Source organism: Hemiscyllium ocellatum, chromosome 21 (genome assembly GCF_020745735.1).
Source record: "Hemiscyllium ocellatum isolate sHemOce1 chromosome 21, sHemOce1.pat.X.cur, whole genome shotgun sequence".
In the NCBI taxonomy this organism is placed as follows: Eukaryota; Metazoa; Chordata; class Chondrichthyes; order Orectolobiformes; family Hemiscylliidae; genus Hemiscyllium; species Hemiscyllium ocellatum.
In genome coordinates, this window is record NC_083421.1 from 24626269 (window position 1) to 24639811 (window position 13543).

General features: G+C 42.9%; 1 protein-coding gene across 3 annotated transcripts in view; it reads left to right on the forward strand.

The window, feature by feature from the left end:
* The window catches only part of pnpla7b (patatin-like phospholipase domain containing 7b), a 335345-nt gene that overhangs the window by 193256 nt on the left and 128546 nt on the right, over positions 1-13543 (forward strand). For all 3 annotated transcript variants that reach the window (XM_060841292.1, XM_060841293.1, XM_060841294.1), the window contains exon 26: positions 9230-9348. In XM_060841292.1, the coding sequence (XP_060697275.1) occupies positions 9230-9348 (119 nt within the window). The remainder of the gene's footprint in view (positions 1-9229; positions 9349-13543) is intronic.

Here is a 13543-nt window from a genome sequence, read left to right on the forward strand (position 1 = left end):
ACCATTATGATTCACTCACTTTTTTTTTCTGAGCCTCTTCTTGACTAGCTGAGCATTATGTTTCAAATTGTCTCTTCCAATGCCTTTGCAAAAGGTCAGCCTCCAGCAAGGATTGTGAGTCTCATCACCTTGATATCCCACTGACACAGATCCTTAAAGCAGAGGGTGTGACACATGGTTGACAGAGGGTCGTTGGATGTACAATTATCAACTATTTTGATGACTGTGTTCAAGCCCATATATTGCACCTTCTTCTCTCTATTCCACCACTCTGTTCAGTGCCTTTCTGTTTTATGCATATCTTACTTTGTATTTCGCTCTCCACAATGCCACACATCACCCGTTTCTGCAATAAATTTCTGCTCCATTCTACTATACTCAAACTTCCCCTTGTGTCTTAGTAAGTTTCAGTACTGTGTATTCCAGCAATCAAATCCACTTCATCTATTTGTAATGAGAGAGAGAGAGAAGAAAATTCTCCCTGTTCCAACATCTGGGCTCCACCACTTCCACCTGTTTCCCAACTCTCGGGCAGTAGTTCCTCCTGACAAAATTCCTTTTTGAATGGGAATAAAAATATTTGAGGCATACTTTTTTTTGAAAATCGCACAACAACCAAAGGTAAATTGTGCCTCAAATACAAAGCCATTCGCGCAAGATTTTTTTTTACTTAGCTGTTCTCCCTCATCCATTGTGTGGAACATTCTCTAGCAACTGCTTTCTGTACGATTGGGATATTGGGAAAACCAAAGAGGAAAGAAATCTAATTCCAAACTGAGCAGAAAGGCACTTAACATTTGGATGAGCCCAGAAATTGCATTCCGAATACAAAAGTTTAATCTGTGAAATCTTGCTGGATTTCTGTCTACCCAATGTATTTCATTTAACTACTTGGCAAATAAACATTTACCACCTTGCGTTAAAGCTGCTGTACACCTTAAATAAACATCAGGTGAAATGTAAGTTTAGAACGCTACTCCTCTAAAATGTGTGACTTTGTGCTCTTTGAGTAGAAAAAATTGTATTTCCTCCTTTTTCCATGAAATAATTCCTCTGTGCTTTACTTCCCATTCTCATAATACAGCGAGTGTGGAGAGGTGTTTACCCTGCGATCCTATTGTAGCAACACCACTAAGACTTGTCCTCCAGTCAGAGGTCCATTCTATTTTATTGTTTTCTGCAAATCTGAAACAAACTGAAAAAATAATTGTGTGTGAAAGAGTCGGTACCAAATGGAATTTCTATCCAGTCAGTAATTGAAGGTTGCTCTGTTATTCATGGTGTGTGTTTTATACAGTAAAAAGGATGAGTTAGTATGTTAGTCATAGTGCGTGCTGCTCTATCTATAATGTACTCCAGCATTACTGCACAGTGAATAGAATAGAGGTTACCAGTAATTAATACGTGTGTATTTATTAAAAGGAGTTCCTGCCTAATGAACAGGATGGGGTTACTGCATTTGTCATCATGTGTGCTGTGTCAACCATTGAGGCTCAAGTATGAGGTTGCTGAAGGCTTGAGAATGTCACCAAGTATCTGATCCTGGATGTTTTGAAATGCTGCACGAAGCTGAAATGGAGCGGAATTTGTTAAGTGCAACCAAGAGGATTTCTTGAAACAGTATGTGGGTAGTCCACCTAAAGGAGGGGTCATACTGGACCTTGTATTGGCTAGTGAGCCTGTCCAGGTGACTGACTTTTCACTGGGAGAAATAGTGATCGCAACTCCTTAGGTTTTAAGATGGCTAATGAATAAGAATAAGTCAGGATCTAAAAGGAAGGTACTAAATTGGGGGAAAACCAAATTGAATCAGTATTAGACAGGAGCTAGGGAGTGTTAAATGGGAGGAAGTGTTATTGGGCAAGACCACATGTGAGATGTTGATCAGAGTTCAGTACCAGCATATTCCAATAGAGAGGAAGGTCAAGGATGGCAAGGTAAGGAGCACTTGGATAACGAGGGAGATTGTGAATTTAGTCAAAAGGAAAGAAGACGCCTATAGAAAGTAGAACATTACAGCACTATACAGGCCTTCCGGCCTTCGAAGTTGCGCTGACCTGTGAAACCAACGTAAAGCCTACCTAACCTACACTATTCCATTATCATCCATATGTTTATCCAATGATCATATAAATGCCCTTAAAATTGACGAGTCTATTACTGTTGTAGGCAAGGCATTCCACACCCTTACTAATCTGAGTAAAGAATCTACTCTGACATCAGTCCTATATCTATCACCCCTCAATTTAAAGCTATGTCCCCTTATGCTAACCATCACCATCCGAGGAAAAAGGCTCTCACTCTCCACCCTATCTAATCCTTTGATCATTTTGTATGCTTTTATTAAGTTGCCTCTTAACCTTCTTCTCTCGAACAAAAATGGCCTCCAGTCCCTCAGCCTTTTTCCATCACACCTTCCCTCCATACCGGGCAACATCCTGGTGAATCTCCTCTGTACCCTTTCCAATGATTCCACATCCTTCCTATAATGCAGCAATCAGACCTGTATGCAATACTCCAAACACGGCCACACTAGAGTTTTGTACAGCTGCAACAAGTCCTCCAAAACTCAATCCCTCTACCAATAAAACTAATACACCGTATGCATGCTAAACAGCCCGATCAACCTTCAGGACAGCTTTCAGGGATCTATGCACATGGATGCCGAGATCTCTCTGCTCATCTAGACTACCAAGAATCTTACCATTAGCCCAGTACTCTGTATTCCTGTTATTCCTTCCAAATCACCTCACACTTTGCTGCATTAAACTCAATTTGCCACCTCTCAATCTCTCTGTAGCTTATCTATGTCCCTACAGCGTCCATCCACACTGTACACAACTCCACCGACTTCAGTGTCGTCCACAAATTTACTAATCCATCCTTCTATGCCCTCATCCAGGTCATTTACAAAAATGATGAACAGCAGGGACCCCAAAACAGATCCTTGCAGTACGCCACTAGTAACTGAACTCCAGGATGAACATTTTCCATCAGCCACCACCCTCTGTCGTCTTTCAGCTTGCCAATTTCTGATCCAAACCGCTAAATCACTCTCAATCACATGCCTCTGTATTTTGTGCAATAGCCTACAGTGGGGAACCTTACCAAACACCTTTGTGAAATCCATATCCACCACGTAAATCGCTTTACCCTCATCCATCTGTTTGGTCACCATCGTAAAGAATTCAATAAGGTTTGTGAGGCGTGATCTACCCTTCACAAAACTGTGACTATCCCACATCAAATTACTCCCCTCCAGATGATTATAAATCCTATCTCTTATAAACTTTTCTAACACTTTACCCACAAACAAAGTAAGGCTCACTGGTCTATAATTACCAGGGTTGTCTCTACTCTCCTTGAACAAAGGGACATTTGCTATTCTCCAGTCTTCTGGCACTACTCATGTAGACAATGACAACATAAAGATCAAAACCAAGGGCTCTGTAATCTCCTCCCTGGCTCCCTAGAGAATCCTCGGATAAATCCCATCCAGCCTAGGGGGCCTACCTATTTTCACACTTTTCAGAATTGCTCGCACTTCCTCCTTATTTACCTCAATCCCGCCTGGAGAGTAGCCTGTATCTCAGTATTTGACTCGACAACATTGCCTTTTTCCTGTTTGAATACTGATGAAAAATATTTGTTTAGCCCCATTCGTATCGTTTCGGACTCCACACAACTTCCCAGTACTATTCTGTGGAAGCTAAAATCCGACAGGGCCCGTGAGGAATAAAAAGAAAGCAGGAAAGTCCTCAAGCTGGGAATTTGGAGAGCTAGAAGGTGCTTGACCTTGGTAAGTCGGGTTGAAGAAAATTCCAAGGCATTCAATACATACATTAAAACAAGAGGATAACTAAGGAGAAGGTAGGACGACTCCAGGATAAAGGAGGGAACTTGAGCTTGGAGGCAGAGGATGTGGGCAAGATCCTAAGTGAGTACTTTGCATCAGTATTCACCCAGGATAAGGATATAAATTTGTGTGGGGCATGCAAATATGCTACAACATTTTGGATCTCTCTAAGAGTATGAAGATGGATAAGCCCCCAGGGCCTGATGGTGTCTACCCCAGGCTATTGAGAGAGGCAAGAGAGGAGATTGCTGGGGCCTCAACCAAGATCTTTGTATTGTCGCTAACCACTAGAGAGGTGTCGGTGGGCTGACAGGTAGCTAATGTTTTTGCAGAGGGAAATGGGATAATCCAGGAAACGCTTGACCAATGAGTCTCGCATCAGTCATTTGGAAGCTATTGCAAAAAATCTCTTGGGGATAGGATTTACGCACATTTGGAAAAGCATGGTCTAATTAGGAACAGTCAGCATGGCTTTGTGCAGGGCAAGTCATATCTTACTAACTTGATCAAATTTTTCAAGGAGTTGACAAAGATGATCGATGAGGGTAGAGCAGTGGATGGTGTCGACGTGGATTTTAGTGAGGCTTTCGATTAGGTGTCTCATGGTAGATTCATCCAGAAGATTAAGATGCATGGGATCCCTAGTGACCTGGCCACGTGGATTCAGATTGGCTTGCCTATAGAAGACTGAGAGTAGTGGTGAAAGGGTGTTTTTCTGGTTGGTGGTCTCTGACTAGTGGTAATCCACACTGGGATATCTGCTTGTGACCTATAAATGACTTGGATGAACATGTAGATGGGTGGGTTAGTAAGTTTGCAGATTATACAAAGCTTGGTAGAGTTATGGATCATGTAGAAGGCTGTCAAAGGATACAGCGGGATCTCGATCAGTTGCTGATATGAGCAGAGAAATGGCAGATGGAGGTTAATCCAGGTAAGTGTGAGATTCTGCACTTTGGGAGATCAGATGTTAAGGAAAAGTATACAGTTAATGACAGGGCCCTGAACAGTATTGATGGGGTTCAAGTCCGTAGCTCCCTGAAAATGGTCACACAAGTAGATAGGGTGGGAAAGAAGGTGTATGGCACACTTGTCTTTATAAGTTGGGAAATTGAGTAATGGGGTCAAGAGGCCATGTTGCAGCTTTATAAGACTTTGCAAGAGCAGGTCAGAGGCTGGGAATGCTGTGATGAGTAACTCACTTCCTGACTCCCAAAGCCTGTCCACCATCTACAAGGCACAAATCAGGTGTGTGATGGAATAGTCCCCACATGTCTGGATGAGTGCAACTCCAACAACACTCAAGAAGCTTGACATCATCCAGGGCAAAGCAACCCCATTTGATTGGCACCACATCCACAAACATCCCCTCCCTCCACCACTGATGCTCAGTTGCAGCAGTGTGTTCTGTCTATAAGATGCAGAACTTTCCCAAAGATCCTCAGGCAACACCATCCAAACCCACGGCCACTTCCATCTAGAAGGACAAGGGCAGCAGCTATGTGGGAATGTCACCACCTGAAAGTTCCCCATCAAAACATTCACCATTCTGACTTGGAAATATATTGTTGTTCCTTCACTGTCACTGGTTCAGTATCCTGGAACTCTCTCTCTAATGGCATTGTAGGCTAACCTATCGACTACAGTAGTTCAAGAAGCCAGCTCACTACCACTTTCTCGAGGGCAACTTTGGGGAGATAATAACTGCTGACCTACGAATGAATGAACATTTTTCAAAAGTGCTGTCAAAGGAGTACTAGTGCGTAGCTGCCGTGCAGCCTTACATAGCTTACATTGCAGCCACAGTGTGCTGGTGGTGGAGGGGTTGCTGCACAAGTAGACAAATGAGTTATGTAATGTAACCTTGATTACTGCCTAGGGGCCCACTATGCTAACAAGTAAAATGAGTTTTCAACAAGTATAAAATTAAGTTCTAATTTGAATTAAACTTCTGACACCAGCTGTGGTTTAAAAAAAACACTCGACACCCATTCAAGCAGTACTAATTCTTAGAACGCTCCTCGGCGCTGGGCAATTGATGCTCAAGTTGGTTGTTAAAGATGAGCTTTGCATAGTTGAAAAACAGCAAAGTGCGAATTAATAATTGTCTCTCTCCCAAGAGCACTTCCTTGATTTGTATCCAGTTTCTGTTGATCTAGTTAAGGACTTATTTTCTTGCAATGATGATTATGGATTAAATATTCATCTGAGCACTGTAATATTCCAACCTCCATGTTGGAGTGAGTGTAAATTCCTCAGGGATGTAAACTTACCAGACACGTCATGTACACCTGAAAAGCATGGTTCCAACAGGCCTCTGGCAATGGATCCCCGAATCTATCCTCAACTCTTCAAATTTCCTATTTCAATGACCTAATATGCAGTTAATTTGCAAAAGTGTTGGTCTTGTGAGAGAGGGTGTTACGGTGTGCCATTGCTTGCTCTTTGAATCAGTCATCATTATAACGCTTTAAAATACCTGTAGAATATTAGAGTATGCCTGGGTTTAGAACCTTTTTGCTCCCGCTTCTGGTCTAGAGCTCAGATGTAATTGAGAGCAAAGTTTACTCAGGGAGCTGCTGTGTAGATCCAACATCGAAAGGAGAGATGCTTCTAAAAGGTTTACCCATATTTTGAAAGAATATCAGTGTCATGGCAAGTTAGTCTTAAATGCTTGCACAGGTGAAGGGGGTTCATTGTCCAGAAGCCCAGGGCAATATTGCAGAAACATGGGCTCCCACTATGGAGATGGTGGCATTGGAATCTCATAAAAATTTGGTATTAGAATCTCGTCCACTGGCAACCATGTAACCATTATCAATTGTTGGAAAATACCCATCTGACTCACCAGTGTCCTTGAGAGTATTCCTTCCTTTTGGGGAGGAATTCTGCCAATCTTGGTCTGACGTATAAGTGACTCTAGATCCACAACAATTGACTGTTATTGCTCTCTGGGCAATTAAGGATAGACATGAAGTGCTGATGCCCATAAAAATAAAACACGTTGTCACAGCCATGGTGTACAACTGGAGGTCGGTTAATGTGGTGCCATTATTTAAGAAAGGATGTAAGAAAAAGCCAGGGAACTATAGACCAATGAGCCTTATGTCAGTGGCGGGTATGTTGTGGGGGGAGGATTTTGAGGGACAAGATTTATATGCATTTGGAAAGGCAAGGACTGATTAGAGATAGTCAACCTAATTGTGTTTTTTGAAGAGGTGACAAGGAAGATTGATGAAGGTAGACTGGTGGACAGTATCTATATGGATTTCAGCAAAACATTCCGCAGGGTAGACTGGTTAGTAAGGTTAGACCACATGGGATCTAGGGGGAGCTAGCCAATTGAATACAAAATTGGCTTGAAGGTCTGAGACAGGGGGTGGTGATAGAAAGTTGCTTTTCAAACTGGAGGCCTGTGACTGTCAGTGTGCCACAAGGATCAGTGCTGGGTCCACTGCTTTTCATCATTTATATAAATGATTTGGAGGTGAATATGGGAGGCATGGTTAGTAACTTTGCAGATGACCCCAAAATAGGTGGTGGTGTGGACAAAGCAGGAGGTTATCTCAGAGTACAACAGGATCTGGATCAGTGGGCCAAGGAGTGTCAGATGGAGTTTAATTTAGATAAACATGAGGTGTTGCATTTTGGTAAAGCAAATCAGGCAGGAGGGTCCTGGAGAGTGTTTCCAAATAGAGACACTTTGGGGCACGAGTTCATAGTTCCTTGAAAGTAGAGTCGCAGGTAAATAGGATAGTGAAGAAGGCATTGGCAAGCTTGCCTTCATTGGTCAGACTATTGAGTATAGGAGTTGAGGTGGTCTAGTTGTGGCTGGACAGGACGTTGGTGAGGCCACATTTAGAATACTGCTCACAATTCTGGTCTCCTTTCCACATGAAGGATGTTGTTAAACTTGAACGGGTTCAGAAAAGATTTACAAGGATGTTGCCAGGGTTAGAGTGTTGAGCTATAGGGAGAGGCTGAATAGACCGTGACTTCTTTCCCTGGAGCATTAGAGGCTGAGGGGGTGACCTTATAGAGGTTTACAAAATCATGAGGGACCTGGAGAGGGTGAATAGACAAGGTCCTTTCCCTGGGGTGGGGAAGTCCGCAACTAAAGGGCATAGGTTTAAGGTGAGAGGGGAAAGATTTAAAAGGACCTGAGGGGAACATTTTTGCACAGAGGGTGATGTGTGTATGGAACAAGCTAACCACTGAGCCACCATGTCGCCTTTGAAAAATGTACTTGACAGGATTTGAACCTGTGTGGGTCAACCCCAAAATGCTTCACATTTGTTGTTTTAACCACTCGGCCACGGACATCAGCGCACAGTGGCTCAGTAGTTAGCACTGCTGCCTCACAGTGCCAGAGACCTGGGTTCGATTCCGGCCTTGGGAGACTGTCTGTGTTGAGTTTGCACGTTCTCCCCGTATCTGCATGGGTTTCCTCCGGGTGCTCCGGTTTCCTCCCACAATCCAAAGATGTGCGGGTCAGGTGAATTGGCCATGCTAAATTGCCCATAATGTTAGGTGTATTAGTCAGGGTTAAAGTGGGAAATGGGTCTGGGTGGGTTACTCTTCGGAGGGTTGGTGTGGACTTGTTGGGCCGAAGGGCCTGTTTCCATACTGTCGCAAATCTAATCTAAAGCTGCCAGAGGAAGTGGTGGAGGCTGCTACAATTACAACATTTAAAAGGTATCTGGATGTGTATATGAATAGGTGGGGTTTAGAGGGATTTGGGCCAAGTGCTGGCAAATGGGACTAGGTCAGATTGGGATGTCTGGACACCACAGATGGGTGCTGTATGACTGTACTGGAGGAGTGCCATTGCTCCCAGCAACAGTGTTTTGCTCCACCTGTCAAGCAAAATATATAGTCGTAGTTGACAATGTTATAAATGATGGTCTCTTTGAAAATAAAGCAGTTCATAACCTTTGAAACTATATATTTAAGGCTGGTTGTTCCAGTAAAGGTGGTTGTTTGAGGAGGGGAGGACAGCAGACCTAAGTTTGTATTCAGTTATGGAAATGCAAATGAATAGTTGTGGAAGACAGAATGGCTCCTGATTCGGTAAAAGGACGAGTAGCACAACATTAGGGATGACTTTGCCTGTCATGTGTGAGATAGCCACAGCGGAAACTAGTATTCAGTGTATCTGTTTAGTTTGTCTCTGAGAAGTCCACATTCAGATCAACATTGAACTTGGAATATTCCTTCTTTAAAATATGATGGAAAAAAATTTGCAAGGTGTAATTTGTCACATCAAACGTATAACCTAGTGCTTTGGCGTTTCCATATTATGCGAAATGTTTACACTTTGACCTCTGTCAGTCAAACTGATGCATGATACTGTTTGGTCTTATGCCTTCTCAGCTCGAGATGTACCAAAGAATCTCTCAGAAGCTGCCAGATCGTCACTCGGATTTCTCCCGCTTGGCTCGGACTCTCACTGGCAATTCTATTGCTCTGGTGCTGGGAGGCGGAGGCGCGAGGTAAGTCCTGATAGCTGAATTATAAGTATTTAATGTTGAATTAGACTCTGAAGTTGACTGCAAGTGTATTTCCAGAAATCACAGAGGATTTTCTTTCTTAAAGAGCTATTTTCCATTTCCAAACCATTACTTATTTCTACTTAGTTTCACCTTCTGGACTATAGGTTCCACAAGGCTGAAGATCTATACATCTACTCACTGCATAGTCCTGTTGCCTACTATCCCACCAAAGATACCAAGGTGGACATTCATTTCACCAAGTGAGAGTGAGGTTTACCTGAAGTTGGGCCTCATGACAATATTGCTGGAAGGCTATATCCATTAGTCCATATGCATACGATGTGAGTTGGTGCACAGGCTGAAGACTAGAATTTGTTTCCCCTATCCTAATTGCTCTTGAACTGAGTGGCTTTCTAGACGCCACTTCGAAGGGCAGTTAAGAGCCAACCAAAGCCTCAACTGCTGCTTCTGGCAGAGGGCCTCCAGAACGGACCCTTCGCAAATCTGGCAGGGAACACTCATGATACGGTCATTTCTACATCTGTCATATGAACACCGTGATCAGTGAATTTCTACTGGTGCTGCACCAATGTACTATCAAGTATCACAACCAGGCGGTGACTCTATGTAAACCTTGACAGAGATTTATTACACAATGCATTGAATTATGGTTGTCTTTGGATTCTGGGGTAATTTCAACCACTAAACGTACATTGATAATTGTGCATAGCTTCTACAGCTCACTCTCAGTTCCTACACTAAGCAATGAGAGATGCAAGGGCCTTCTGTAGAAACTATTTGAGGTTGCAGTGGTTTTCCAGGACTAACAATGAGGCTCATAATGTATTTTAATTTAAGTGATTTCAAGTCTGTTGAAATTGGAGAAAGATGAGCTATTCTGCCTGTGTGCCAGTTCCCTGTCTCTGAATGATGATATTTTAAAGTATTGACAGGGTGACATTGGTACATTAAGAAATTTGTTTGCATTTGCACTGGTATGTGCACAGCTTCCAATAAATTCTGCAGTTGTACAATGTTTCAGGTCACATCCATTTGCAACTTTATCCATACCCAAATGCAACTTTACCTTAGTCACAAATTCTGTCATGTTCCAGTTTTTCTGAGTTTTCCCCCACAGAACAGAAAGCTAAATTCCATCTGGACAAGAAACAGCTACCTTTCATATCTTTAAATTCAACACTTTAAAGCATTAAGTTAGCTCGAGGTGTTGAAGATTGTTTGTTTTTTTCTGACTTAAGTGAGTCACTGAATATTATACCAGCTGTTATTTTGAAGAGCCATGAATAATCGATGTCCCGTGTCTGCTTGCAAGATCCTGTTAGTCTATCAGAAAGTTGAATCACGCTACCACGATTTCAGGTCCAGAGATTCCGGAAATCTGAGTTATGTTTATGCTCATGTGTGTTTTTATACTGAAGCACAAGATGGCTCACTACAGCAAAGCTCTGATGTTTTCAGTGAATCCAAGTTTAATTAAAACTTCATTTTTAATTAGGGGTAAATTAATCTGACAATTGCACAGCTGCTCACAAAATACCCAGGGAAATGGGTGCTGCATTGCATTTCCAATACTGGATGTTAGCTCTGGACGTGGTTTAGATCAAACTGAGGCACAATGTTTGAGGCAGTCCCCGTGGTTGGGCTTCTCTGTATGTGTTACAAACTGGCCTTTTACTTGTATCTTTTCAAGAATTTTCTCTCCCTTTCCCACTTTTTCTGGCACCATCTTTGGGCACCCATCTCTATCTCACTTCAAATATAAACCAAGGCACTGTGCCTCATCTGGCTTTTCAGCTGTAACAGCATCAGAACCAAGCAAGGACCTCCTGATCCAATAGGTTCCAGTGTCGGTTATACCACAAGCAGCATCAGGAGAGCTGTCCAGATATTTATTAAATTCAAATCCAGCCAACACTTTGAAGGAAGCTTCTCTGAAGATGGCTGGTATTAACACAGTCTTTCATGTCTCTGATTGTTGGTAGAGCATGGTTGAAACGAGTGCGGCCTCAAGTCAACATTCTCACCTTCCTAATGGCCATCTTATTCCTCAGTTGAGCATTTCCCACCACTGTTATTGATAGGGCCCTTAGCCATTTTTGACCCATTTCCAGCACTTCAGCTCTCACCCCTACTCTTCCCTCCTATGATGCTGATATGGTCGCGCTGGGCCTCACTTACCACCCCAGTTCGCAAAGGATTATAATCCACCATTTCCCCACCTCCAGTGGGATGCCATCACCAGAGACACACTTCCTTCCGCTTCTATGTCAACATTCTGCAAGGATTGTTCCTTCTGCACATCTTGGTCCTCACCCAACATTTCTCCACGGCACCTTACCATACAATCATCAAAGGTGAAATGCCTGCCCATTTATTTCCTCCCTCCTCACTCTCCAAGGCCTTGGGCACACTTTCCAGGTGAAGCATTTACCTGCACTTAACTTAATCTAGTCTACAGTATTCACTGCTCACAATGTCGTTCCTTGATACTGGGCAACAACTTTACAAGATGTTTACTTTCTATCCACAAAAGTGACCCCGAGCTTCCAGCTGTTTCAACACATCACTATGTTTCCTGACCAATATTCCTGTTTTAGACTGGTGCCTACAACCTTCAGGACTCCATATTGACTTCAATAATTTTAGGATCCCAATACCACCTTGTGCTTGAACCAACCCCACACCTCAGGCCCTGACATGACATGGGCAGTTTTCAGCACAGCCAACCCATTCCTATCTCATTGCCCCCATTATAAGCTTTTTCCTTCCCATGCTTGCTATCAGCCATTCCTTTGTCTGAATAATTCTGTGTCTCTGTCTTTGTCTCTCTCTCTCTTTGTGTCTTTATCTCTTTCTCTTTGTGTGTGTGTCTATCTCTCTCTCTCTCTCTCTCTCTCTCTCTCTCTCTCTCTTCACTTGACACTAAGCCCCACCTCCCCAAGACTGTGTCCCTTGTTCTAACCTCTGCAGCCATTAAAAGACATTGTTTCTTTTCTTCATATGTGGATATGTGCATTGCTGTCTAAGACCGTATTTATAGCTTATCACTGGTTGACCTTGACAAAATGGTCTTGATCTGCTCCCTTATACTATTACAATCGCTTTGCTTCAGGTCCCCCACAGTGCAGCTACTCTGCATCTACTTTGTCTGTCCTGTCTGTGACTACTCTGTGGCAAGTATATCCATTCTTAAGCAAGGGGATCAGACATGTACACAACTGCAGGTACAGGCTAATCAGTGTTATAGAACATAGAACAGTACAGCATATTAAAGGCCCTTCAGCCTTTAATGTTGTACCAACCTTTTATCCTACTGTAAGATCAAACTAATCTACAAACTAACCTTCATTTCATCCATGTGCCTATCCAAGAATCGCTTAAATGTCCCTAATGTATCTGTCGTCCAGTCTAGACAGCTCCTCTGCACCCTCTCTCAAGATTCCATATCTTTCCTATAATGAGGTGACCAGAACTAAATACGATATTCCAAGTGTGGTCTAATCAAGGCTTTCAACACCTGCAGCATTACCTTGTGGCTCTTAAACTCAATCCCTCTGCTAATGAAAGCCAATACATCATACGCCTTCTTAACAACTCGATCAACTTGGGTGGCAACTTTGAGGGATCTATGGCTGTGGACTCACTGTTCCTCCACATTGCCAAGAATCCTGCCTTTAACCCTGTAATCTGCATTCAAATTCGACCTTCCAAGATGAATCAGTTCGCATTTGTCCAGGTTGAACTCCATCTGCACTTTTCAGCCCAGCTCTGCATCCTGTCAATGTCCCATTGTAACCTACAACAGTCCTCCACACTATCCACAACTCCACCAACCTTTGTGTCATCACCAAACTTACTAACCCACCCTTCCACTTACTCTTCAAAGTCATTTATAAAGAATCACATACAGTTGAAGTGATATTCCTTTGCCCCTGCACTCAAGCCCTCTTATGATAAGTGCTGACAGACAAATGGTCTTCCTAATTGCTTGCTGCATCTGCATGCCGGCTTTCAGTGGTTTCAGAACAAGGACACGTAGGTGTCTTTGGACATCGGCACTCTCTAATCTTTTCCCATTTAAGAAATACTTTACACATTTATTCTTCATACCTAAGTGAATAACCTTATGCATCCACATTATAGCCCATCTGCCATGCTCTTGTCCACTCGCCCA